Raw genomic sequence first — 27,992 nt, forward strand, 5'->3', positions numbered from 1 at the left:
TCTATCTATCTATCTATCTATCTATCTATCTATCTATCTATCTATCTATCTCCCCCTAAGAGAAAGTAATTCCGCAATCTTGCTAAGTAATTCATTCTAACAATTAAAATTCTTAAGCTAAAAATTAACTTCATGGGAAACTTTTATTCAGTTTGCGTAAGTAATTTTCATCAACTTTATTAATGGAATGTTGGTTAGGTACACAGTCAGAAGCTGAAGATCCAGGAGGGGATGTATCTCTTTCAAGAAGATGCCACTTAATTGGGAAGCAAACGTGATCAGATTTGAGCAGTTGAGTATTCTTGTCTTGATGTAAGGTCAGGTACATACCTAGGCTGGAGAAGAGGTACGAAAACAGTGAGGCTTCGCAAATGTCTTGGGTGCACTGACCACTGGCAGCTGAAGACAGCCTTTGAAGACAGACAGGCTTCATTTAGAGAGAGCTGCTATAAATTCTTGCGTCGAAACTGAATTCCTTTACAGTGTGACAGTCTGTTGATTCTACTTGTCACAGACCCCAGGGTTTGTGGTACCCATGCTCAGCAGCATTTCTTAACTGTCCAAATCCCTGTGGTACCTCAGTTGTCAACTGTCACAATGTCGGAGAGAGTCGCTGAACAGGTGTGAAGATAACTGCAAGGTTTCTTCCCTCTAACTACAAAGTTGGGATATCAAGCAAATGTCATGGTTTAAATCCTTAATGAAGATGAGCGTGCACACAGTGCCTTTATTCAGGAGAGTGCTTTGCAGTAGGTTCTGCCATTCAATCAGTGGGTACTCTTGAAAACCTGCATCCCTGTTCACGTAGAGCATAAAGGTGTGAGCAAAGACAGAAGTCCCAGGACCTGGGTCAGGGAAGATGGCTCATTGGTAAAGTGTCTTCTGTGTAAACACAAAGACCTGAGTTTGGAACTCCGGAATCCATAGGAAAGCTGGGTGTGGTCGGGGAGAAGACAGAATAATCACCATTGCTTGTGGGTCAGTCAGCCCAATCAAGATGGTGGGTTCCAGGTTCATTTGAGACACCCTGCCTCAAAAAACAGGATGAAGAGCAAAGAAGGGAGACACCTAAGGTTGACCTCTGACACACACACACACACACACACACACACACACACGCACACGCACACGCACACGCACACGCACACGCATACACAGGCACACATGCACGCATACAAAAAGAAAATTAAAAAGAAAAAATGTCCCAGGCCTCATACAAGTCTCAGCAGATGGAGAGAAAAACCAATTGGGTAAACTATATAAAATGCTGAATGGCATAAAGGGAATGAGACTTGTTCTTGGCAGCAGTGGGCAGAGGTTGACCTTTAAAGTGGTGTTGGTCTTTAAAGTGGTGTTTGGAGAACCCTTCGACCAGGCAAGAACTATGCGGACATTGGAAGGAAGGCAGAGGCTATGAGAAGCACCGGGGAACATTTATGGCCTTAGAAATGTTAGGGACATGCGCCTCTGAGAGGCACATTTAGATTGGGCCTAGGAAAGGCAACTGACATAATTTTAGACGTTAAATGGTTGTAAAACTTATTATATTTTGGTACACAATGAACCATTTCAGTTTAGAATTGTGAGTGGAAACCAGATCCACACTCTGTCCTTACTGACTTGGCCGTGGTAATGACCATAAATAGTAGAAACCCACAGGGCTGACATCCATTCCCTCTGGACACCCAACTTCTGTGTTTGGCGCTTCGAACACTTCAGATACACTTTGCTTACAGTTTTGGTCTTTAATCCTGTCTCTTGGGCTGAAAACACAGTTCTACGAACAATAGAGATTTACAGCCTTAGAGCGTTGGCAGTAGATTGTGCTTCATGAAATATCTGAATTCGCAGACACGTTGTGCTTAAGTCCTTGGAGATTACCAAATTCGAAATATTTTCACGAGCTGTTTGTTCCATTTAAATTATTTTATCTTCAACTTCAATAAGAAAACTCAAAACATATATTTGGCATCACGTGTATGTGCTCATCCATCCCCACATACGAAGGAATAAAATTATTTAATAGAAAAAGTACAAATCTACTCACTCTGGAAATATACAGATGGTTTGGGTGAGAACAAACAGTTCTGACATTGCTTATTTTTTAATTGGTGCTGTTTTTTATGATCTTCATGTCTTCCCCTGTTCTGCTATCATTCAGGACCTCTAGCGAGGATTAGGGAGCAAATGTATTTAGCAATCTTTTCTCGTGGCGTGGAAGCAAGAACATGAAGATTAACAGTATCATTCTTGTTAATTTGATTTTCTGCAGCTTAAGTAAAGGTCTTTGTTACTATTTCCAGCTGATGGGTCCAGGGAGAAAACACATCTGTGATGTCATGCCTCTCCCAAATGGGCCTGTTGCCGTACAGGCTTGAATTGGAGAATTCCTCAATAGAAAAATGATAAGAAAAGTGAAACTCTCTTCATTGAAGGAAATAATAACAGCTCAAGGGCTGGAGTGTTCTATAGTTTAAGAGATTTTGAAGTAATGTGATTTCTGATATAAAAAAAGGGGAGAGAGAAAACTAATGCCATTGTTATCAAAGAAACATTTCCTTAATGTTTTTGCCAAGTAAGATACTTTCAAATAGTCTACACCTTGATAAATCAGTATTAAATATAAATAGTAGTGAAAGCTTTAATAGGAAATTATGCCATACAAAGCCTTTGTCATAATATGCATACATTTTTTACTAAAAAGGTATTTAATAAGAAACTGATTTTGTTGGCCCCTTATAAACGACAACTTGTTTAATTTGGTATGCTCACATCTCTGAGCCTTACAAAATATTATCTGGACATCTTGCAAACGACTAGTATTGACATATTCATAACTTTTTATTATTTTAGTTTTGAGACAGAGCCTTATTATAGCTCAGGCTGTCTTAGAACTCTCTGCCCTCCAGCAGGCATTAGGGGTATGTATCACACGCTCCGTGCCCAGAATTTTCTTAAGAACTGGGTCACCTTGTACGTTTAATCACTGTACAGCATTGGTTGTATTATATAAAAATACCATCCCAGTCAACTGAACCAAATTGTGCGCGGAGAGCCAGCTGTTCTACGTAAGCTGGGGAAAGGGTGGCATGGCCTTCAGCAGGGTCTTTGCTCCTTTTCACGGCTTTCCGCCCTGAGTCCTGATTCCCCTCTCTAGAGCCACTCAGTCCTCTCTTAACTGGCCCCACAGATCTTCAGGCTGCTCTAAAGATGAGGTTGTGCTGAACTGACAAAAAAGATGTGGGAATTGGTTCTTCTCAGTTTGTGTGTGGCTGCTAAACTGAAATATGATCCGCAAAAGAGTATTTGTGGTAGAATCCCAGGCTAACGAGTGCTCCAAACCGCCGTCAGTCATTGATAACTAGGTGCAGACTTATTTCCAAATATCGCTCCTGTTAGTGAGAATGGTACAGAACCTCACAGAAGTTCTCCTTTCTCAAACAAAAACATGAAAGGATTGTTCAGACTGATCTGAGCTTCTCTGTCAGGGCCTGGGTGCTGCTAACGCCCGTGTGTCCTTCGAAATTGCTGAATATAAAGGCCGAACTGCCAAAGTTGGTCCTTTTCCTGTGAATTAAACCTTTTCAGTTCCGTATCAGCGACTGGTGATGGCTCTTCTCCACACTCCGTGCAAAATAAAGCGGTTTTAATTGTGAATTCCAGCAGCACACGGATGGCCTGCTACGCTAAGAAAATGCCTGTAATTTAACCACCATCCCATCCGAAATAAGAAGCTTAAGATTCTATCCCCACGGGTTTTTTGTCAGGAAAAGCAGGCAAGCAAGCAAGCAAGCAAACAAGCAAACAAACAAATAAAAAGCCCAAACCCAAAAAACTGACAACAGCCTTTGAGGGAATTGGAATCTCTCAGTGACAATTAGAACGGTAATAGTTTTTTTCTTTTAGTTCATTGGATTTGAACAAATTTTTAACCTTACTGCTCATTCTTGCCAACTGTTCCAAAAATAGTTTATGTCTAGTTGAGTTTTCTCCTTTTAAGAAAATGATTTATTTTTATTTTATGTGCACTGATGTTTTGCTTGCATGTGCGTCTGTGAGGGAGTCAGATCCCTTGGAACTGGAGTTACAGACAGTTGTGAACTGCCATGTGGGATTGGTCCTGGAAGAGCAGCCAGTACTCTTAACCAACAAACCATCTCTCCAGCTGACTCTTATTTCTATCCGCTATTTAGTCTGCTAGAGTCACAAATTTAAGTCATCATCCAACTCAGAAAAAAAAAAGTGATACTTAAAAGAATTTAAATGTTAGAATCTTCTTCTTAAAAAATCAAAGCTAAAGATTAAAATATCGTCAGTCCGAGAAATGATTCATCTTTAACGTTCTCTCAACTTGTGATCCAGTTTGAAAGGTGAAGATGGTGGGAGAGCAGCTGGTTCTGAGGAACGATCTTTTCTGTCCTTCACCATGCTTTGAGATCACCGAGTTAGTGGCATCGTATTCTATTGCCACCTTATGAATGGAAAGAGGGGTCAGAAAATAGTGGTGAACATCCTTAAGAGGACACTCCTTGATACAGGGTAATGTGCCCATCACTTCATTTTACTGTTTTAAAATCTAATGACTATTTTTTTTAAATAGATAGATTTTTCTTACTGTGTCTACTTTTTTTTATGGCAACTGAGCCTGTTGTACTGTTAAACAGTTATCAGAGCCAGGACCTAAATCTGGGACTTATTCCAATAGCTTGCTTTCAGCCACTTCTCTCTCAAGCAACAAGGCGTCTAAGAGCTTGCTGTTACTGTTTAACTGCTACTGTTGGGACCATTTTTTTTTTTTTCATATAAGTGAACGTGGTGCTAATATCTAATTACAATGTCTACTGAGTCTGTGTTTGAATATCCATTAGCATTTGAATGATAGAGTCAGAGGCGCTAAGAGAAGGTATGTTCAGAGTCGTGTAAAAAGGGCACTGTGTCACATTTCAGTAAGGAAAATTATTAACTTACATGCTACCAGCTACAGGCCCAAATGCAAAAGAAAACCAAGAAACACTAAACTACTTTAAATAATGTACTCTGCAGCACAAACTATTTCACTGTGAATTGGTTTCTTACGGCTGTAGAGTTGGTCATTTGGGATGTGTAGGAATTACTAAGATTATTATTATTTTTTTAATTCTAGCTTAGGGATCTATATAAAACACCAGGCAATTTGTCCGGTACTCTATGGAAGACACTTCAAAAATATTTTGTTTTAAATTACATGTGTGCACACGCACACACACACACACACACACACACACACACACACACACACACCGTAAGTGCACACATTTTTTGGAGGACAGAAGAGGATGACAGATATCCTACAACTGAAGTTACAGGCAGTTGCTAGTCAGTTTGTCATGCGTGGTAGAACCAAACTGAGGTCCTCTGCAAGAGCAGAAGCTCTCAATTGCTGAGGCATCTTTTCAGCCCCACAGAACCACTTTTTAAAAAACGAACGGCCTGGGGTTTCCTGCCCCACCCCCGTTGAATTTTAACCCTTGAGCTCAGCTGGTCTGCCAAATAACACTTGTAAACTGTATTTTAAGAAAGCTACAGACATAGAGTGCACAGCTCTAGTGGCTGGGCAGGCTGAAAGCCTTTGCGGGAAGAGCAAGTCATGAAGAAGATAACACAGAAATGAGTGTGAAGGTGGGTGAAATAAGCCTTGTCCTTTAAAACGCTCATTCCAAAAATTAAAATTAAAATAAAAAAAGAGGCAAGGAGGACTCTATGACCAAAGGTCCAATAAGAGAGTCTGGGGTCTGGATTCCTCCTTTAAAAGGTTATATAAATGGAGGAAAATGGAGAAAAGAGATCTGAACTATATACACCAAATTTCCCCTACCCCCAAAACAGAACCTTCATCAGCCTGAGCTTAAAATGAGGTGGTGACGCCCCAGAAGAGTGGTGAGGAGGTAGGGTGGGCTCTTGGGCCACCTGATGGGGGAACTCTTTGATTCACCCAGGAGCTTAAGTGTTGCTAAATCTTCCTCTCAAGCTTTGAAGGGTGCCATATCTTCTGGGGAGTCCTTTTAGTTTTTAAGCTTAAACAACATCATAGTCTCATACTCGACTTATGCTCACATTTCTGTTGTTGAAGATTTGAAATCCTGATCTTTCGTTTTTCCGTGGACCTGCCAACCATGTCTGTCTAGGTTGGTGATGTATGTAGCAGTTTTAAATATCCGGTTAGCTGGTTGGAGGAGTGTTAAGATAGGGTTTTGTTCATGTCACCTATGTGTAGAAAAATGAGTGAGGCCCCAAAGAATGTCCACTTCATGGAACTCGACATTTAAAAAGCATGAGCTGATGCTTATGGCTTTAGGAGTCAACAGCTCAGCGTAAAACGTAGAAGAATGGGCCAGTAGGGTCAAATTCATTAGAATCTTATTACCAAACTAGCTTCATAGCATGGTGCCAGCCTTAACTTTGAAATCTGTAGTTTTAGAACTTATGTCATGGGATGGCATTAAGAAAGTCCTTCTCAAGCTTTTAGCAGTTGGTCTAAAGACAAGCTGCCGCATGACAGAGACTCATATGCTCTCATCGTCATTCTGGATGCACAGTAACCTGCAGGCTTCAGCCCGAGTCCACCTGAGTGATGTAGTTATCCAGACACAATACATACAATAACAGCAAACACTAAACACTCATTCTAAATAAGCAGGAATCTAAAAAGCAGGGTTTTATTATTTTTTCACTCCTACTACTCCATTAGTAAAATGGACTCTTAGTGTACTGAATGAAAGGTAACCTTCTACTTAACAAAAGATCATTTTCTTTTCATTTATTAATGTTCTCATCTATGCTGAGGGAGTTTCATATAGTGGTGGTGTGAATATTCTCAGGTACTAGGTCTATGCATATTTCTACCTCATAGATGACTGAAAATGATTAGCTACTTAAGCTGAGGTATAAATGAGGAAAAGGTTTTTATTACTGCGTAACTACATAAGGCTCTGTCGTTTGTGCCGTATGTATCCTGTCTCGGTGTGCCTTCTCCGAGACATTTCAAATAAATTTAATGGCCTGTGGGTTCCGGGTGGAGGCACGTTGTTGACTGCCTGTAAGCTCTGTGGCAGCAGGTGTCATCGTGAAGAACGAGGCAACTCATCAGCAAGAGGGCAAAAACCAAAGCGAATTACTCTGCTCGAGCCACAGGAAAAGGTCTCGTGTGAGCCTGCCAATAAGGAAAAGATTCTGTGAACGTAACCCTTTTGTGTGGCTGCGGGTGGGCGCGTGCCTTGTCACGTGCGTGCGTGTGCAAGTAGTCAATGTTGTAAGTGGGCAGGTGGAAGTCAGAAACCTCTTTCTGTGGCTCTTCAGCTCAGATTTTGAGATGGGGTCTTTCGCTGAGCCTGGAGATCAGCGATTTGGCTAGACTGGACCGCCAGTCTGCCTGCCTCCATCCACCCAGTGCCGAGGTTATAGATGACCTCGTGGTGCCAAGGAGCCGATCTCACGTCCTTACCACTTGTGTGATGCCTTAGTTGCTCTTCTGTTGCTGCGATGAAACGCCATGACCAATGGCAACTTTATGAAGAAGGGGTTTATTCTGGAGTACGGTTTTAGGGAGTTTAAGGGCTCTTCATGGTGGCAACGCTTGGCAGGAATCGGCAGGCAAGGCGGTAGGAACAGGACGCTGAGAGCTTACACCTTATACAAGAAGGAAGTAGCGAGAGCACCGGGGGAAGTAGGGAGATTTTTAATCTCATAGCCTACCCTCAGTGACGAACTTCCGCCAATAAAGTTTTACCAATCAAACCTCCTCAAACAGTGCTACCAACTGATATGCAAATATCTGAAACGCTGGGAAACATTTCTCACTTAACCCACTGCAAATAGTGGTCTCCAGCCCCGTGGTCCTTTCTGAAAAACTGAATAACCATATAGATTATGAAATATGTACCACATAGACTTGCATTGGCTAATCATTGCAATAGTGCCTTACTTTAGAGGTGGGAAGTTAGTACAAGGCTTAGAGGTTCTTCCAATAGCAGAGTTAGGACTCACTCTTAGACACCTTCTTCCAGACAAAGTGGAGCCACAGGGACCAGGGATACACCCACGACAGAAACTGGCCACTGGTAAAACTGTGGTTTTCAAGACAGTGGTCCTTAGGTGACAGAGAACCCAAGGGATCCCTGAGAGGAAAATGAAGAGTCCCTTAATATTGTTCAAGTTTGCTCTGTGTATAGTATTTTCAAAGATGCACAAGGCAAATCCAGGCAGAACCTAATTTTTTTCTAACTAGCTTGAGTTAAGAAAAGCCAAGAAGGCTTACATCCACAAGATAATCTCAGAGAAGGTCGATTCTGGAAAGAATAGGCCTCGAGATCTGCAAAGGGCCATTTTGTGTTCCATTGCATGTGAGTGAATAAGTTCCTAAAACGGTTTGAAGATAGCAAGACCCAGAGATTGCTTTCATTTTCTTTCTGAATGTCACCAGATGCCCGTGAACAGCGAAATGCCCTTCTCTGGCTGGTGTGAACAGCTGTTGTTGTCTGTAGAAAGCTACTCGTATGCTAAGCACTGCTCTGATTACATCTGACCAAAAAGAAAAAAAAAATGCCCCAAAGAGCTAAGCTCTGCCTGTATTACAAATGTTTCCTAGAACAAACCCAGGTCATTACTACTTTCTTGTAGAAAAATATTCAGTTCCCAACAAAGCCAGTTCATAGTGTTTAACACTCCTCAGTAAACTGCCAGGCAGGCAAAGAAGCAGGAAACAGGAATCAACAAAAAGAAAATAATCAACAGAAACAGACCCATTATTGACACCTCTAATAGGATTGCTGCACAGGGACCTTAAATGTTTATTGTATCTGTATTCTGTGCGTTCAAGAACCTGGATAAAAGCCTGGGCATTTTAAGTAGAGACCTGGAAGATAGAAATGATTGACATTATGCTTCTGGAAATGAAAAACTCCATGTCTGAGGTGAAACTGCCAAGTAGGACGTTTGATGCTTAGGTCGTAATTCTCGCACCGTCCTTACATCATTTCACAGTATTCTCTTCTAGTCACTGCTCCATCCCAGCAGCCCAGTACATATTTGCTCACAATTAAAACTCTTAGACAAAACTTCCTTTTCAGGAGAGGGTTGGCCACTATTTATAGCTCCTGTCACACTGACCCTTCTGTCTTGTCCTGGCTCCCAGAGGATCTTCCACTTTCCAAAGGGCTGGCATTCCCTCAGACCTGACTGACACTCCTTAACAACGTAGCCACCAACAGTTTTCAGCTGCAGGAAAGTTCACATCCTCAAACTACCATTTTTTCCACCTAGGTTGTCTCTTTAATTATGAAAACTCTGTCTGACTAGACAATAAAATACCCGCCCTTTATATGGAATATAATTTACCTAGAAGTCAGCACTTTTGCAGATTCCCACCACTCCCGTCCAAGATACCCAACCACAAACTGCTTTCTTTTAGCTTGCAAGCAATTCACCAAAATATATGTGTTATTCTTTAGCAGAATTAAAAAAAAAATTTCATGAGGTAAGCTTTATTCTTTTCAATAAACCAGGAGGTTTTGTGCAAGCTTGATTGACAATTGGTATGATTGCCAGTCCAATCAGAAAGGTGACATATCCGTCCTTACTAACCTCATGGAACTCTTTACTCTAATCATCTAACCTAATCGATAGAGGCAAGTTCTTCTTGTACATCTTTTCACATTGATCTGTGTTCCCAAACCTGCTGTGAATTAACCAAGGAAATAAGCAGGCATCAAAACCATGGATGTACCCTTTTCACATAAACGTTTAGGTAATTTCTTGCTTGCAAATTAAAGCACACCTTAAAAGCACTTGATCTAAAAAAAGAACACCCCCCAAACCCCAAATATTTCTGACACCTATTAAGATATTTTTAAATATAATTTTTTAATCAGTTATATAACGAAGTCAATGTGTCTCTACAGAAGAGCTTCACCTTATTCAAACTTCAGGTACTAGAAGACATTAGGTTCACAGATACTACAACAGGCACAGATATCCAAGTACCACAGCTTCTGTGCCATGCTCATGCACATGAAAATGGCACAACACTGAAAATACATACAATAGTGTCTTTTATCGGGTAGGAAATAAAACAAGACAAATAAGTTTTCATGTGCAACAGTGAGAGAGATGGCAGCAGAGTGGGGCGCAGACTGGCATCTGGGGTTCATGTTCAGGCTGAGCTACGCTTATGTCAGACACGTGCAGACAGGGCAGCTTGACCGTCTGAGAGCCACAGGGAGCAGTCCTAGATCCCACCACGCCTCCATGTGCCTACTGAGTTTCTGGGCCGTGAATTTTCTTGTTGGGTGCAGAAATGAAAGAGGGCAGTCTAGCAACCATAGAGATTTTTTTGCTTCAAATACTTAACATCATGTAGAAACATTGGATTGCTGTCTTTAACCTCCTGCCAGGGCTTCAAGGCTGTTTTGTCGGTTGTGAAATTAGGTGGTTGGCGTAGTCAGTTGGCAGCTGCGGGACTGGACCTGTAAAAGAGCTCTGTTCAGTTCCACCGTGTTGTTTTCCCATTTGCTCCAGTGAAAACATTCCAAATAAGACATTTCACATAAAATTTCAAATTCCCAGCTTATCTTTAAACCCCCCCCCCATTCCCAATTGCCATAGTTGGCGGAAAAATAAATTCCCTGTCTTCCTCCGAGACAGAGGTAAACCTTCACTTCCCATCTGCTCACCGTCTGTGCTGGCTGCTCCCTGGCCCTGAAATATGTGATTACAGGGCCCCTGGAGTTCACAATTCAAGGGATCACTCCAGAAGTAAAATGGCATGAATCTCTGACTTAAGTTGTTTCAAGGGAATGAAAGACTATGAAGAATTGTTCAAATACACTAAAGGCAGAAAATACTCTCTGCTCAGATAACATGACAGTCAAGCCACCTCTGATAATTGCCATAGTAGTGTACTTGTTACAGAGGTGAAGGGTATAGAGAATATACATATTCTCTGAAGAAAAAAAAAGCACTAAGTTTGACTCACAAATATCCAGACTTTGCAGAAAACTCTATGACTCTTTAAGCCACATTGAAAGAAATCTTCTCCCCAAGCCTCTATTGACAGTGTTCCAGTTGCATCATGTAAACAGAACGCCTTTGGTTTGGGTACAATCTAAAGCCAGACTATTTACCTAGAGTGGAGTGAAAGTTGAATGTTACCTTGCGGGTACAGCTGGGGTTGCTGGAATAGGCTGGCTTCTAAAACATAGTTTCTGTAAATTGGAACCTTTTCATATCAAGGTATCCAAAATTATTAGTAATTGTGCCATTCTTTCACAATTCTAATGAACTCCACAAACCTGCTTGCCCTCTGGTAAGCTAAATAAAGGATTCAGGGTTACTTGTCTTTCTACTGTTCGATACAGTAATAAAGTAAGACCAAAAAAAAAAAAATGTTACTATCACAAACGGGAGCGTGCTACGAAACTATTCAAAGGTGAAACCATGAATTCATGTTAAAGAACAACAATTACGAATGTGAGGCCAGATAGGCCCAAGAAAGGAATGAGAGAATGAATATAAGAGGAGTTGGAGGCAGATAAAGTTTTGGACTCTGAATACTGTATATCTTTAGGGTCTTTTAAATATATATATTTTCTTATGACATATTCTGATCAAACCTTTCCCCAACTCCTCCCAACTTTTCCCTACCGCCCCATCCGTCCAACTCAATGCTCTTTCTCTCTTTCTCTAAAAAAAAAAAAATCACACAAACAAAAATAAGAAACACTGGAAACACAAAATGAGAAAACAAAAATAGAGAGCAATAAAACAAAACAAAGAAACAAACAAACACAGAGCGCAAACAAAGCAATCTGAGAGACAAAGTGTACAAAACCACCATTAAGCTTGTTTTGTGCTGGGCTGAGCGTGGAGACCCACACTGAGGGGTGGTTAATACGCCTAGTGAGACTCTCTTGGTGAGAAATGATTTTTTCCTTTGGAACAGGTACGGATTGCAGCTAGCTTCTTGGTTAGGGGTGCAACAGTTTGTCCACTTTCTCCTCTCAACACTAGGACCTGGTAAAGTGTGAGCATGTGCAGGCCTTTAAAGTGCTTTTTCATTTAATTAGTCAAGGTATGATGTGCCAGCCAAAGCTGTGCAGGCTGCTTAGTGAGACTGCTTTGTTCCTTCTATTTAACCCTGTAATCACCTGCACTTCAAATGTTCACTGATGTTTTATTTTTGTAACTGAGTCATTAATTTGGCTTTATTGGGTTAGTAACGTTAGACAGTCACATAATACTAGATTAAAAGAGCATCTAGCCGCATTTCAAGTCTCAGACTGTGTGTAAGAATGTGAGGGAGTATGAAATGTAAAATTTTATTGAATAATTTAGTATAGTTGTAAGGATATATGAATTTATTGGAAATGATAATATAATGGTGTATCATAATGATTATACACACAAATATATAATGATATAATTATTGTAGTAATAGGTAGCATTTAATGGTGGCTAGAGAGATGGCTCAGTGGTTAAAAAGTACTTGTTGCTCTTGCAAGAAGGCCTGGGTTAGGTTCCCAGGACCCGTATGGCAGCTCACAATTGTCTGTAACTCCAACCCTAAGGGCCCTAATGCCCTTTTTTTATCAATTGTAGGCAACAGGAATTCATTCACATGGTGCGCAGACTCACAGAGAGAACACTCATATGCATAGAATAAGTAAACATTTAAAAATGATAGCATTTGTTGAGCAGATAATATTACAACAATTTCCTCTTCATTTGATTTAACCTTCATGTTAAGAGTATATAGTTGATTTGAATTTCATTTTAAACAGAAGGCTATTGAAGCCCAAAGAGGATGAGTAAATCACCCAATTACATAGTTACTCAGAGATATTGTGGGAATTTTAACCCTGCCCAAACTTTTGGGTTGGTTTGTTTCCAGTCATTAGACTCTAACCATCAAAAAAAATAATTTCTATTTGTTAGACATAGATCTTAGTCTACAGATTGGCTTTCCATCTCAGACACATACTAACTTATTTTTGTTTGATCTATCCCCATTTCTGTTTTTACCCCTGACACCTTGACCCTAATTCTTGGTCAGTGTGCTCTTTCTGTTGTTTTATCCCTGCTAAGCCTATAGTCAACCCACTCTTCCACCTCTTGAATCACGTTGCTCTTTCACTCAGAGATTCTGGTTTTACCTATCAAGATGCGGTGACAACAGTCACCATATCTTTTTATTCTTCACATCGGGTGCCTCTGTCTCTCTGATTTCCTGTTCATTTCTGTACTTCATGGGCGTCCTCTCCATTTCTGTTTTTCCCCTGATTGCCCAAGAGAGATTGTTTTGCTATTTTCTCAATTAAAAGACTTGGTAAGTGATGTTGTTTATCTGCATATCCTGGAATGGCATATCCCGACCTCAAATGCCTCCCCAATGCCTATTCAGCTCTAGCGTACAGAAAAGGCATCTGTGATAGGCAGATCCTTAGTGTTTCCAGAGGAAGAGAACAAAGTTCTTCATACGGTGGATAGGGGTAAAACTTTCTCTGATTTAACTGGTCTTTCAAACTCCCTTGTGATAGCCTGCAAGAAGCTTGAAGGAAATGCTTGAGGGGAATGAACTATTAAAATTGTGGTCACAGAATTTTGTTTACAAAAATCTATCGATAACCGCTATTTAAAAAGGTTTTTCCCCCCTCAGAAATGCTCCTTAGCTGTGAAAATAACTACTCTCTGTCCTGATAAGTTAGAAAAGCAACTCGCACAGTATGCAAGTACCAGGACATCAAACTAAGTGGCCCAACTCTTGCCCTATGATGTCATTTGTCCCTGGCTGTGTAGATCCTCTCCCGACTTCTCTACTTGGTTCAATTCTCATGAGCGTTTCAGTGCGTTTCCCACAGAGAAGAACTTAGAGTGAATGCAAAGCTGAATGTATATGCCAAGGTTTGCCAAGTCAGTTTAGACCCTAAAGGATGTACCATGTACCAAGTGGTTCTCAAGTCCACCCAGTGTCTATGGACATGGTGCCAGCAGAGGGCAGACTTTGACTTTCAGAGCTGGTGGCTTGTGCCCTCTAGTGGAGATTTGGAGGCCATTCTGAAGGGCCTCAGTTGTCTTGAACTCCTTGAATACCTCTTCCAGTGTGCTTGTGTCCTAGAAAATGCTTAGAAAGACAATTTTCTAGGATGACCTCATGATCATATGTTTAGGTGACTCCCAGTTCAGAGCCAACTTGCACCCAACACCAGCTTTGTCTTTTGAAGGGTTCCTCAACAGAACTGTGTCTTTTGTGAAATAAATGTAGCATATAATTAGCTTATTAATTTAAAGGTAAAAGCTATAAATTATCAAAGGTAAAGAAGAGAAGAAATGAAGAGAAAAGGAAATGAAACAAAAGGAAAAGAGAAAGCAGAAGGGGAGCCTTTCTTCCTTCCACTATTGGGTCCATTGTAAAAATGAAGTATGTCTATATGGTATGCCCTTAAATGGCACAATGGCCTCTCATTAAGAAGCACTGGACCATGGCATAATTACAGGACTTTATCAGAAGGTGAAAACAGCATTCAAGAGTAGGACATACTAGTCAGCAATGTAAGGATCTGCTTTCTAAGCCCACCTCCTTATCTGAAAAAAATAAAAATGCTGTGCTTCCTCTCAGTTGATTCTTGTAGAGATTCAAGCAGGTAACACAGTACTTGGCATAGTTGTTAATCATAATTGATAATAAATGCCAACTTAAATAGCCACAGTGTAAGTCCTTTCTATGAATCAGATACTGCAGACATGCAAGCAAGGCACTGTATATTAAATAAGTTTAATTGGAAAATTCTTGCATGATGCTTTGTGCTACTTACAGAGTTGACAAAATTAACTTGTCATTTCCCCCATTAACAGCGTAATCATCTCACGGAAGCTTTGTCCCTTTTTTTAATTTAAAGTTCAAAGGACAGAAAGGTCAAGGAATGCTTCCTTAGCATCAGGACCCAGTGTTCTAGAAGTAAACTTAAATAAATGTTTGGCAGGCTCTCTCTGCAGATAACTTCTGTGTCCACACTGCCCAAAGAGGACAGTTGGAATGATACTTTAACTCTCTTAATTTGATTTCTAAGTTTCACTCAGTGTCTAGGAGATAAGCATTGAAATTAATTAGGGAGAAAAAAAATAAACAATTGATTCTCAATAGCCATACCGCTCAGTTGGAACTGCTCCATGCAAAACAAAACAACAACAAAAAACAAACAAACAAAAACATCTAGAGCATAAAGACTTTAGCCAAAATTCTTTGTTTGTAAAAATTGCAAAACAAGGCTTGTGAAGTGGTTCTGTGGGAATGACCTTTGCCATCAAGCCTGATGACCTGGATTCTGTCCTTGGGGTCCACATGGTGGAAGGAGGGAACAGATCCTTACAAGTAGTCCTCTGGCTTCTACGTGTATTCTGTGTCATGAATGTCTCTGAAAAACAAATTAAAAAATTTTAAACTAGAAAGTTTTAGCTATTCCCATCAAATCAGCTTGCTGATTCAGGAAGAATCTGCAATTGCGCTTTCTTCTGTTGGGTTCTCTCCCCCCCCCCCGCCCCCCCCCCCCACGAGCACAGTTGTTTTGCATTTGGGAGCTGGGATTCCGAGAGTAGGTTGGGCTATCTGGAAGAGGGCCTCTCATTACCTCCTGGAGACTGGAAGGCCAGTAAATGTCTTGCTGCAGAGGAGTTCAGGCGGCATGGAGCCGCGTGGAGCCGGTGCTGAGAGAGGCTGACATAAACAGCTTTGTTAGTGGTAATAAAAGCAGAAATCACCAGGTGAATGCAGGGGTAGGAATGGGAGAAACCACAGTGGGAGAGTGAACAGAGAAGGGGCTGGTTCTAGTGTGGTGCTGGTGCTCTCTGTGCTGCCTGCCACCTCACTGGCACAGCCCTTCTAGACAGACATGCTCTTTCTACTTTACAGACTAAGCGAGGAGTTCTATTCACATTTAGAAGAGAAGCGAACCATCAGAAGGCAAAATGGTGCATGAATGCCTGTCTTGCGCTTGGAAAGACTTCCTTTCTGTCTCCCGTGCAGACTGTACGTGAATGCATGGCACCTGGTTACTCATTAATTGCAAACGAAGCTGTCGCAGGAAGCCAGAGTCACTGGCAGCAACGGCTCACTTTAGTTTTTGAGTGGCTGAGCCTTTTATCCCAGCTCCCTGCTCTCCTGTCACAGGCTCTTTATTAGAAAGTGCAAGTAGCCCAGTGTGGAAAGAAGTGGAGTGGCAAATGAAGGCAGGTGGAATGAGCTACTTATTCCCAGGCTAGCCTGGGCTACAGACCAAGAGCCTCTCTCTCTCTCTCTCTCTGAAAAATAATTGTAAATTATATGCTGGGAGGAGTGTTTTAGGAGACAGCACCGTGCTAAGTAGTTCACCATGTCCTGAATATGGGGGAGACATGCAGAATTTCATAAGCAGTTCTTCATTTGGCTTCAGCAGTTTCTCAGGCTTCCATTTGATGCCCGCTAAAGACCAAACGAAAGACTGCGGTCAATGTGGCTGCTCACTGGACCTGATTTTGCTTATTAGTCATAATTATCAGCAGTAACTCACATTTGCCAGCTCAGATGCCTAAAACTGGATCTGTGCTTTTTGGTTCTCATCATGGGCCTCCTCCCATTTCCTCGTATAACCTTGACCTGGTGAGACTCGGTGTTGTCATGAGGGATCTGGGAGTGCAGGAGGATGAGTGCATGTAACAAGACTACTTTCTGCTAACACCAGCATGGCACAATAACGCGCCAGGGAACAACCGTTGCTAAATTTCATAGCGAGTTCATTGACTTATAGAAATCAGCATTAAAAAATTTACGGGTTCTATTGGTTTATTTCTAAAAGCCACCTTGTACTTGTTTCTTAACATTCTATTGTGTGGACTCCGAATTTCCCTTATTTCCTCAAGCACTCGGAACACTTGTGAGAAATCCCTACTGAGTTACGCCATGCTTTATAGGTCTTCATCTAGAAAATTTATCTGTTCCATGTGTGAGTGCTCTTTCTTGGAATTTGCCTTTTAGGTTCTGCCCTCTTCTCAATTCACCCCTGCGAAGAGGAACTTCCTTTCAATATCCGGATGAGAAACTTCTGCTTGGGCATAGAACAGTCATTTGATGAGATGGGTTTTTAAACCCAACTCAAGGGTTCACTTTCCACTTGTACTCTTTTCTGTAAACATACTGGATCAGGTCTACCCGCTCAGACTTTGACTGGTCTCAATCATTGTAGAAATGCTTATGTAAGATAGTCTTCTAATTAGCAGTGTCAAAGATGTATTGAGCCACTTATAAATACATCAGTACCATTTCCTAGGAGGTTCCCTTGGCTTCTCTGAACAAACTTTCACATATTTAATATTAGTCAGTGTGAACCAGTGTGAACCGAAGGAGAGGCTGACCCCAGCTTGCAAAGAAGTTGGACTTGAAAATCTGCTTGGAAATTGATCCGTTAGAATGCAAGCTCGTTCCCGGTTGGCTTTGCTGTGAGTGCTGTTGATGGTTTCAGGCGAGTCGGTACAATTTTAGACACTCCAAACATAGGATTAATGGAACCAAATGATTTGTGTGATGTCAAAGTAGGGTCAAGAGGGGAAAGAGGGAGGAGAGGACCATTTCCTCCTTGCCCTGGCAGCTAAGGCTCCCCGGAGATTTTCACGCGTTAAATAAATCCCTTCCTGCTGTTTTTTAGTGTCTTTTTTTTTTTCTTTTAAAGTCAGGCAGCCCTCCAGTGATGTAGCTGAGGTGGGCCTTGAACTCTTTATCCTTCTTGCCTCTACTTCCAGAGCGTTAGGATTATTCTGCAACACTGTGCAAGCACAAGAGGGAACTGGTTAATCTTTGTTAAGATATGAATGACTGCTAGCCAAAACAGTTTTTATGTGGTAATTAGTTTTCATGAAGAATTATCTAGAAATTATCTGCATAGGCATAAGTTCAAAAACTGTAATAAGATTAGTGGAAAAGTCAATAAAACATAAGGAACTCTGAGAAGAAAAGCAGTAGACTTCTCCCAAAGCCAAGAAAGTCCAAGGTTGCACGTGTTAATTCTTCTTTTTAACTGCCTGCCGTCTCCTAAGCTCATTTCTAGAGTCTTTCTGCCTGCTTTGATTTCTTTTCCACAAGTATGGTTTGACCCTGGGTGGAAAAGTATGGTTTTTGTTTTTGTTTTTGCTTTTTTTTTTTTTTTTTTTTTTTTGTGTGAGTAGGAAGCAGGGTGAATTGATTCCATGAGCTGATAGAAGTCCGTGTCAGTGCCTTAAACTCAGGCATTCATTCACATGCTATCTGCTTGTTAGTCAGCCAGTAAGACATTGCCAGGCTTAGAGCCATGGAGGAGGATGGACACTTCCTTTATGACCCCCTTTGGGTCCTAGCTTACATGTCTCTGTAACACACTGGTTTTAAGGAAGGGGGCAGTATCACAACCAGTCCTCTGTAGAATCTGAAATGTCTGTACAGGGAGGGGACAGCACAGGTGCCTGTCCTGAGGATTTAACATGCCAAAAGGAAAGGAGGAAGGTAGAGGTAGTGGGTTTCTGGAGAACCCTTTTGAGTGAAAGCTATTTTCTCATAGTAAGTATAACTATTTCATAGATTTAGTTCTTTAAGTTTTCTTTTTTCTTTCTTTCTTTCTTTCTTTTTTTTTTTTTTATAATACACGATTTAGTTTGTTCTTAAGAATGGACCGAGGTTGTACCTCTAGCCCTGGGTGGGGACATATGACTTTCTAAGCTGTCCAAAAGACCGTTCAAAGATACACCACTATTCCTTCCTTAAGAGTTAACAAAAATGGGCTTGTCTAATTATCTGGACAGGAAAACATCCCTCAAAAATCTGTCTGTTCCAGGACTCCACTCCCTGGGGACTCTGCCCAGCCACATGGCTGCCACAGCTTTCTCCTTCCTGTGGGTCCTCTCAGTGCCCCTTTGTAGCCCATTCCCATTCCCTTGTGTCAGCTGCCAAAATCTGGCGACATTTTCTACTTGGAAACTCACTGGCCATGAAAGTCTGAGAATCAGGTAGGCGAGCCACACTCTCTTTCTTGTCCTCTATTGCAAATTCCTCAGCCTCATTCCCAACCCTGTAGCAGAGCACATACTTGCTGGGGCCTCTCTTTCTTGTCTTCATTCCCTGGGATCACCATCAGACCTCAAGGGAGACTCAGTTTACACCTTCCTGTGGACCCTCTCAGCACTTCTTTCTAGCCCATTCTTGCTCCTCTTTGTCAACCACTAGCAGCTACAAACATTGCCTACCTGGAAACTCGGTGGCCTTGCTGTTTTAGAAATCAGTTAGGTCATCTTCGCTGTCCTTCCTGTCCTCTGCCACAAATTCCCCGGTCTCATCCCAGCCCTCTGGCAGACTACAGGGCTGCAGCGGAGTGGGAGGGACCTGTCCTCCCATTCAACCAGTGCTCCTGAGGACTTCCTCAAACCTTGCAGTGGACCTAACTTTCCTCAGTCCCCCCGCTTCTAGCTCACCCCCATTCCTTTGTGTCAGCCAGGAATACCTAGAAACACAATCTACCTGGGACTTCTAGTGGACATACGTGGTAGGTATTCTGGAGCTCTTTTTACCAAGCAACCCACAGCTACCACAGTTTCCTAAGATCCAGCAGGGGCAACAGAAACCAAGGAACCAAACTCCACCCAATAAGGACAAGACCAGATACTAACACTTAAAATCATGTCAATCATCCCTACCCTAGATGCCTGGACACCAGCCCCAAACCAGAAACACTAACATCCAAGACAGCACATTCTGAGCAGAAGCCAGCAACCCTATCATGGCAGGCCCCGAGAAATGCAATATAGCTGAAGCATAAGAAAAGGACTTCAAAACAACCATTATGAATATGTTCACGGACCTTAAAGACACTATGATAAATCCTCTAGTGAAGTCTGTGAAATCACAGAGGAAGGAAATGAAGAAAACAGTTCAAGACAGACATGAAAGTAGAAATAGAATCATGAAAGACAACCCAAAAGGTGGTAAAACTGGAAATGAAAAATTTAGAAAGTCAAGCAAAAAAACCTTATAGTGAGGCATAGGTAAGCCTCACCAACAGAGTACAAGACATGGAAGACAGAATCTTGGACACTGAAGACAAGGTAGAAGAAACAAATGCCTCAATTCAAGAAAATGTGAAATCTTAAAAAAAAAAAATCCAGGCACAAAACATCCAGAAAATCTGGGACACAATGAATAGACCAAATCTAAGTATAATAAAAATGGAGGAAGGAGAAGAAACCCAAGTCAAAAGCATACACACAAAAAAATATTCTCAATGAAATAATAGAAGAAAATTTCCCTAACTTAAAACAGGAGTCAGTGGAGGTACAAGAAGCATACAGAGCACCAAGTAGACAGGAGCAGAAAAGAAAAATCTGTGCTTTCCAGAGTCTCAAAGAAACACAATACATCTGCAGACATGCTAAGACGTGTGGAGAAACGATCTCCATACTGAGATGTGTAGCTCAGAAGCCCCTCCTTTGTGGACACAGACTCTCCCGGCTAAACCCGCCCACTCTCCGAGGTCTAACACCAAACACACAGTCTTTTCATCTTCCTCTTTTTGGCTCCCCGTTTCAGACACGAGTCACAATCCTAAGATGCTTGCCCTGCCATTCTGTTTATCCCCTTTCTCTGATTCCCTCCACACCAGGAAACGTCGCCAGAGTTCCTCGCCTCCGTTTTTTACTAGCTCAAAAGAGCAAGGCTTTCTATCTTCATCTTTCTAGCTTCCCTCACCCAGAGGCTTCCAAGGTCCCTGGCTTGTCTCTCCCATTCTAATAAAATTGCCCTCTAGGTTTCTTCTGAGTCTGTTTTTAAATCTGAGAGTGAGAGCCCTCAGAGGGGACTCTGTGTTCCCTGATATCACACTCTCTCACTGAGGGGACGTTTATCACCGGCCCCCTGGAATATCGCAGGGCTTATGGTAGTAAACAAGATGATTCAGAACAGGCCTCTCCTCAAGCAGCTGGCGGAGCAGTGGGGAAAACAAATATGTCAAGATGATTAAAGTGTCAAGACCTATACCCAAAGTTCCAGAGCTACGTAGTGAAAGATGTTGGGAAAGCTTCACAGAGAATGTGCCTTGCAGAGCAGACTCATGCTTGTGTGTGGATACCAATGACCCCACGTGTGAAAGAAAGAAAGGGCTTAGCGTGTATAAGCTGGGTGAAAGGGACAAGAAAATGAAAGGGAATGCCGGGGCGTCTTTGTAGGACAAAAGAATCTTTCTTGGAGGCTAGCGTCCTGGAAACTTGATGGCCAACAAAAGCTGCCCGGAGCCAGTGAGTGGTTTTGCGGTTCTTTTTCTGTGAACTGGAAGAATTAGAAATTCCCAGACGACGCTGGATGAATGTCAGAGGGTTTGTTATAGATTCACAGGTGGGAGTGTGTTGGAAAAGACTGTTGCTGTATGCCTACTGTTGGACCAAGAGACTCAGGAACAAAGTGAAAGCACCTTGGCCAGGCAATTTACTTTTGAAAAAGTTCTTAACAGTCCAAACCGAGTGAGCAAGCCCACAGAAGTGTGTGTGTGTGTGTGTGTGTGTGCCAAGTGACTGAGCCTGAGGGGTGGGTACTTAGTGTCTGTCCTGTCACAGGGTGGTGGCTGTGTGTCACCCCTTGGTGGGAGCTTGACCTAATAAACTGACACAATTGGATAATTCGGAAGCAGAGCAAAGGGAAAGGGTGTGTGAGAGTCAGGACTCAGGAATGCCTGGCATCTGGGACGTGGGCAAATAGACAAATATACAAGTTTCTCAAGATGACAGAGAGGTTACCAGAGAATACTAGCCCTTGGTGGGCTAGCCATCTTTAACAAAACCCCACATTTATCACAAGTTCAGAATTACTGAACTTAGGGGTCATGGCCTGTGCCCAATGAGCCAAGTTCTGTCATTTATCTTCAATAAGTCAATTAGAGAAGCCAAGTTAAAAGCAAAGCAGAAGAGAAAATCATTCAATCTGGCCACAAGGACAAAGAGATCCAGTGACTCTCTGGAGTCCATCTTCTGGGTCTTGACCTGAGGGTCGAATTTTTAATAGAAAACAAGAAATATGTATATGTCTAGGTGTGGCCCTGTGCTCACTACTGTCTCAGCTCCAAGTTTCTCTCCCAGACACAAGCTGCCTTCAGGCCTTCAGCTACCTCCTCTCACAGAAGGAGATTCCTAGGGGAAATTATAATTTCTTTAACTTCATTTTTTTTTTTTGCAATATTCTGGTAGCCAAAAGAGAAAAGCATAAAGTAACTCTTTAGAATATATTCATTCCTGCTAAACAGAGTGGTGACAAGAGATGATGAAGGAGAGAGTGATGCTATTTGAATGAACATGGAGGTCTGCCATGTGACAGGCCAAGTACCTTCATGGTAAAAATGGGAGAAGGGGGCGTCAGAGGAAGAGTGCGGAAGCCCAGAGCACTAGGTAAAGTTTACTTGTGTTCTGGCTAGGACCCAAAAGAAAGACAGAAGAGCTGGAAAGGGCAAGATGATGCCTCTCAGAGTCAGGACTCAGAAAGATAGGCAGACCCAACAGAAACTCAGGACTCTCCTGGGCTGTCCCAGGAGGCAGGGATTCTGGGAAGAAAGCTTACATTCTCTCAATCAAAGGGTAAAAGTTCCTCCTGCCTCTTTAGGCCCCTGATGGCTCTGGATTCCTAAGCGGTCCTGCTTTTTTGACTGAACCAGGTAACTGATTTGCCCACTGCATTAGCTGTTTTGTTTTGGAGTAGCATGGAATGGTAGGCCTCCACTCAGGCCAGAGAAACAGCTTTCCCCAATTGGCCTCCACAAAGCCCTAAAGAAGGCTACTGTAACAATGGTGAGGATGGAAACTAAGCGCTCGGACAGGGACAGTAACTTCTTACTGAGGAAAGGAAAAAAAAAATCTGTCTTTGATTTTTCCTGGAGAACTGTGAACGGATATCTATCTACTTGTGCTCACTGGATACCAATAACTGGTTAAGTTCAACATGGTGAAACAATGATTTTGGGGGGTTTACCTACAGGAGTAGGGGTGCTGGGTTTCTGACAGGAGCACTGGCGACCCCGAAACAGCTGCGTCATGGAAGAGTGAGGGAAGACGCCATGAAAGTTGCACTATCAAGTCCCACTTTCATCAACTGCCACTTCTCATAGACTCAAGGGCCTCCCACAGCCACTTGCAGTGTGACAGGCAGGAGAAAGCAGCAGCTGGAGTATCAGATTAGGATCCTGGGGTCCTTCCCTTTTTCTGTCGTGGAGTACTAACACCATTGCTATGATATAGTCTCAGCTATCACTGCATCACTATATTGCTCTGCTTAGGTTTTTGCCATGGTTACTGGGGCAAAGGTTCTCTCCACGCCAAGACAGTTGTGATGTGGCTGTTTAATAACTAGGGGAAAAAGCCACAGTGCAATCAGAACCTTTCCTGTCTTCTACTCATTCATTCATTCTCCTTCTCTCTCCCACCCCAAAATTGTCTATGGACTCATAGGAAAGAAATTGCAGATTTTCAGAACCACGTAAGTGAATAGTTGGGTGATTATGTAAAACCCCAGAGGGCAAATTTGCAGGAACCTTTAAAGAATGCCTTCCCAAGCACCTGATTATTCCTAAAATCCCAAAGAATTGCTTCTAGCTCCAGCACTCAGTAAAGATGCGTCTTGATGGTGAACCTTGCCTACTGGCTGCACCTGGCATCCTCGCTGCACAAATGGTTAACCTCGTAGTTAAGCCCTGAATGATCTAGAGGAAACCAACATTCAGACAGTTGGATGTTAAAGACTAGCCAGTTTCAGTGTAGACATGGTGAAGAGCCAAGGAACGAGCACTGTGCCTAGTGATCTTGGGCAAGAATGGCACGTGGATCCCACCACTGCATGGGCTCCAGTGTGTGTCTCTCGACAGGGAGATGCTACTGGGAGGTTGCGTTTCCAAAGAAACAGGTGAGCGGAAGCAGAGAAAGAGTTTAGAAGGTCAGCAGTCATGGTGTGTGAAGGATGGGGGCTTTTTATGTCAGATTTCAGGGGCATTTTGGCTTACGGGCATGGCTGGTGTTTTCTTTCTCATGCCCCCTGTTCCACGTAGCTCCACGTACAACTTCACGCGTTATATATATCTTCCTGGCTTTGTCTCCATTAGGGGTGCGCATTCGGCTGTTGTAATGAAGCACAGGTCACCTTCACACTTGGCAGCGTGTCTCTGGAGGGCTTCTGTCTGCTCCAGGAGCGCCAGCCAGATCTGGTGGCTGAGGGGCTGAGCATGTTCACTCTTCCTCTTTGCCAACACAGCACTCTTGAACACTAAGTTATGTGCAAAGCCTCCCAGATCTTATTCTATTCCTACCTCACCTCATGCTGAACCTTCCTTCCTATCCCATCTTAAGTCTACAGATATAACAACCAAAAGACATCTATTTTGACTGTGAATAATGGAGGATTCTAATAATTTTTATTCCTAAGTAGCGGCTGTGGAGTGAAATAAATTGTTTAATGAATAGGATGCAGACGTATTATGCCTCTGAGACTAATTTATTGGAAAGAACTTCCAAGTTACTCTGAGTAATTAACTTCATTTTTTTAACTTAGTAGTAGTATTTTTTTGAAACTTAGTTTGTGCTTCCAGTTGAGCGTTTTTACCTGCAGACACACTCCCTAGGACCACACCCCCAATTTCTTCCCACTGTAACTGGGGAACACATACCTGGTCTTTTTCATATAGAAGAGAAATTGAAATTGGGCTCAGAAGGAAATGAAGAGAGTTTGATTATAGTTTGAGAAAAACAAAAACGAAACAACTGGGCAGAGGAGACAGAAGCTTGGCGGAGATTGGAGAAGCTTCTGGGAGGAAGGGATTAACTAAGAAGAGAGAAAGTCATGGATTTTATGGTTAGAGTCAAAGAAGCAGGCAGGTTCAATGAAGGTCTAGAAACAGCTCACAGTCGAGGGGCAGGGAAGGGGTGGATTCAGGGAAACAGAATGTCCAGAGTGTCAGGGCAAGCTGGCTCGGGATATGGACAACATCTGAAAAGACAGATAGAAAGAGATGAGAACATGTTACATCTTGGAACTCAGAAAGCAACAGGCTTACAAAAGAGAGTCCTAAGTGTCTGCATTTGAGAGGGGATTCTGGGGTGTGGAAGTACATATTTCAATGAGACAGCTCTTTCCCCCATTTCTTAACATGCCTTCAGTATATATGTTATGGTTCTCACAGTTTCAGGGACATGTAGTTTTTGTTTGTTTGTTTGTTTGTATGGATGGTTTCCATCTCCACCTTTTTGACTGGCATAACTCTTTGACAGGTATTCCAAATTCCAAGTGGAGGCACTTGTAATTCTGTCTCCTTCTTTCAAATTACCATATTATATGGAGGTAGGATCTGTGTTAGTCACTGGACTTGTTTCTTTGGCAAAAGGCCTGACAAAAGCAGCCTGAGGAAAGAAAGATTTATTTTGGCTTACGGTTTCAGAGTCGAGGCTACTCTAGTAGGGGATGCGGTAGTGAGAGCAGGACATTCACCCTGCGTCCTCAGTCAGTGGACGGTGGCATTCAGCAAGCTGTTCCTTTCATGCAGCCCAGGACAACAGTTCATGGAACAGCGCCCACGACAGTGCCGGTGGATCTCCTCACCTCAATCGGCTTAGTCTAGACAATCCCTCGTAGCTCGCTGTCACAGTGAGCTGACATCCTATCGAGTTGACAATCTGTACTAAGAGCCACAAGGTTAATTACGATTAGGGATATGAACAAGGAGTCCCATCGTCCTATGATCGTCAGGCTCACTAATGTCTAATTGGCCACCTAACGCTACATAAGCATACCCTCCAGAAACTAAGTGGGCTATATGGACTTTATCAGCTCGTGGGCTTCTTCAGAAACTATGCTCTAACATTTTTCCGAAGACTAAAGTTGAACCATTAGATTTGTGGTTGAGAATGAAAATTGCTTATCTACAACTGGAATTTAAGTTTTAACCTTTCATGTCCTTTTGAATTTCTGTTTTCTCCAGGTGCATTTGAGTAAGAGTCTGAGACTAATTCAGAAAACGCAAAATGGCCCTTAACTCTTCTGCTGATGATGGCATTAAAAGAATCCAAGATGACTGCCCGAAGGCTGGCAGACACAGCTACATTTTCGTCATGATTCCCACCCTCTATAGCATCATCTTTGTGGTGGGAATATTTGGAAACAGCTTGGTGGTGATCGTCATTTACTTCTACATGAAGCTGAAGACTGTGGCCAGCGTCTTTCTTCTGAATCTCGCCCTGGCTGACTTATGCTTTTTGCTGACACTGCCAGTGTGGGCTGTCTATACCGCCATGGAATACCGCTGGCCTTTCGGCAATCACCTGTGTAAGATCGCTTCGGCTGGCATCAGTTTCAACCTCTACGCCAGTGTGTTCCTGCTCACTTGTCTCAGCATCGACCGCTACCTGGCCATCGTCCACCCAATGAAGTCTCGCCTCCGCCGCACGATGCTGGTGGCCAAAGTCACCTGTGTCGTCATCTGGCTGCTGGCTGGCCTGGCCAGTCTGCCAGCTGTTATACACCGAAATGTATACTTCATCGAGAACACCAATAGCACAGTTTGCGCTTTTCATTATGAATCTCAGAATTCAACCCTCCCCGTGGGGCTGGGCCTGACCAAGAATATCCTGGGCTTCATGTTCCCTTTTCTGATCATTCTCACTAGCTATACTCTTATTTGGAAGGCTCTAAAGAAGGCTTATGAAATCCAGAAGAACAAGCCAAGAAATGATGACATCTTTAGGATAATTATGGCGATTGTGCTTTTCTTCTTCTTTTCCTGGATTCCCCACCAAATCTTCACTTTTCTGGACGTGCTCATTCAGCTGGGCGTCATCCGTGACTGTAAAATTGCTGACATTGTGGACACTGCCATGCCCATCACCATCTGCATAGCTTACTTTAACAACTGCCTGAACCCTCTGTTTTATGGCTTTCTGGGGAAAAAATTTAAGAAATATTTCCTCCAGCTTCTGAAATACATTCCTCCAAAGGCCAAGTCCCACTCAAGCCTGTCTACAAAAATGAGCACACTTTCCTATCGTCCTTCAGATAATATGAACTCATCGGCCAAAAAGCCTGCTTCTTGTTTTGAGGTGGAATGACAGATTCAAAGCCTACTGGCAAGGTAATGCCCTGACAGAAGCCAGGGCAGTGTCAGACTAAATGGCTCATGACCAAAGGAACATTCACCCCTGCTTCAGGATCTAAGCGCTTTCAACAGACTGTAGATGTCATCTAAGGCTCTGAAAGAAAGCTTTGACAAGCAACCAAGCAAAGCCACTCTTTGCCACATCTTTCATCAATAGATGATGGCTGCCCAGAGGAAGAGTCAGGAGCTGGATGGATTTGTGGGTTTGGAAAACAGTTTGCTGGCAGAAATGCAATCTCACCAGTCTCCTTTTGCTATGTTCCTTTTGATTTCCACATGAAGGTATGTAGAACATGTTAAATATTTAGACAAGCAACAGGAGACGGGAGGTGAAGATTATTTGTTCTGCCCAGTTCCCAATGGGCAAAGAGCCTTTTTTATCCCTTTAGTCATTAGTAATGGCAATCCATTTGTCCCTGTTATTGTGCATATTGGGCAAAGATTTGCTAAGCCGTAGTCACCAAGTTTCAGGACCCCTTTGTAAAACCCAGCCAGTGTCTCACAAACGTGTACTGTTGCTAAACAATGCCAGCTAGTGTTGTGTGTTTATGTAACAGTGTTACCAAAGTCACACATCAAAGTCACACTGCTTGTAGTAACTGTGACTTCCTAAGTACATCAGCTTTATTTCAAATCTGAGAACTGTATACAGCTGGTGGTGAATATATCATACAATCTGCCTTGTTCTCTAAAAGAGTATATGTTCTCCTCATGTATGTGTATCTATTATCTCTAAACTGTCATGTGATGAAAATCTGGCAATGTATGTTACCTTGAAATAAAGTAATTTTATTGTAATTA

At 42.4% G+C, this 27,992-nt stretch overlaps 1 protein-coding gene across 1 annotated transcript in view; it reads left to right on the forward strand.

Moving 5' to 3' along the window:
• The window catches only part of LOC129685586 (type-1 angiotensin II receptor), a 40,490-nt gene extending 12,501 nt beyond the window's left edge, over positions 1-27,989 (forward strand). The window contains exon 3 of the mRNA XM_055619103.1: positions 26,022-27,989. Within this exon, the coding sequence (XP_055475078.1) occupies positions 26,065-27,144 (1,080 nt within the window). The 5' untranslated portion in view covers positions 26,022-26,064 and the 3' untranslated portion in view covers positions 27,145-27,989. The remainder of the gene's footprint in view (positions 1-26,021) is intronic.
• Positions 27,990-27,992: the final 3 nt, after the last annotated feature.

This window comes from Psammomys obesus, unplaced genomic scaffold, assembly GCF_907164565.1.
Source record: "Psammomys obesus unplaced genomic scaffold, mPsaObe1.curated_primary_1811, whole genome shotgun sequence".
Classification (NCBI taxonomy): Eukaryota; Metazoa; Chordata; class Mammalia; order Rodentia; family Muridae; genus Psammomys; species Psammomys obesus.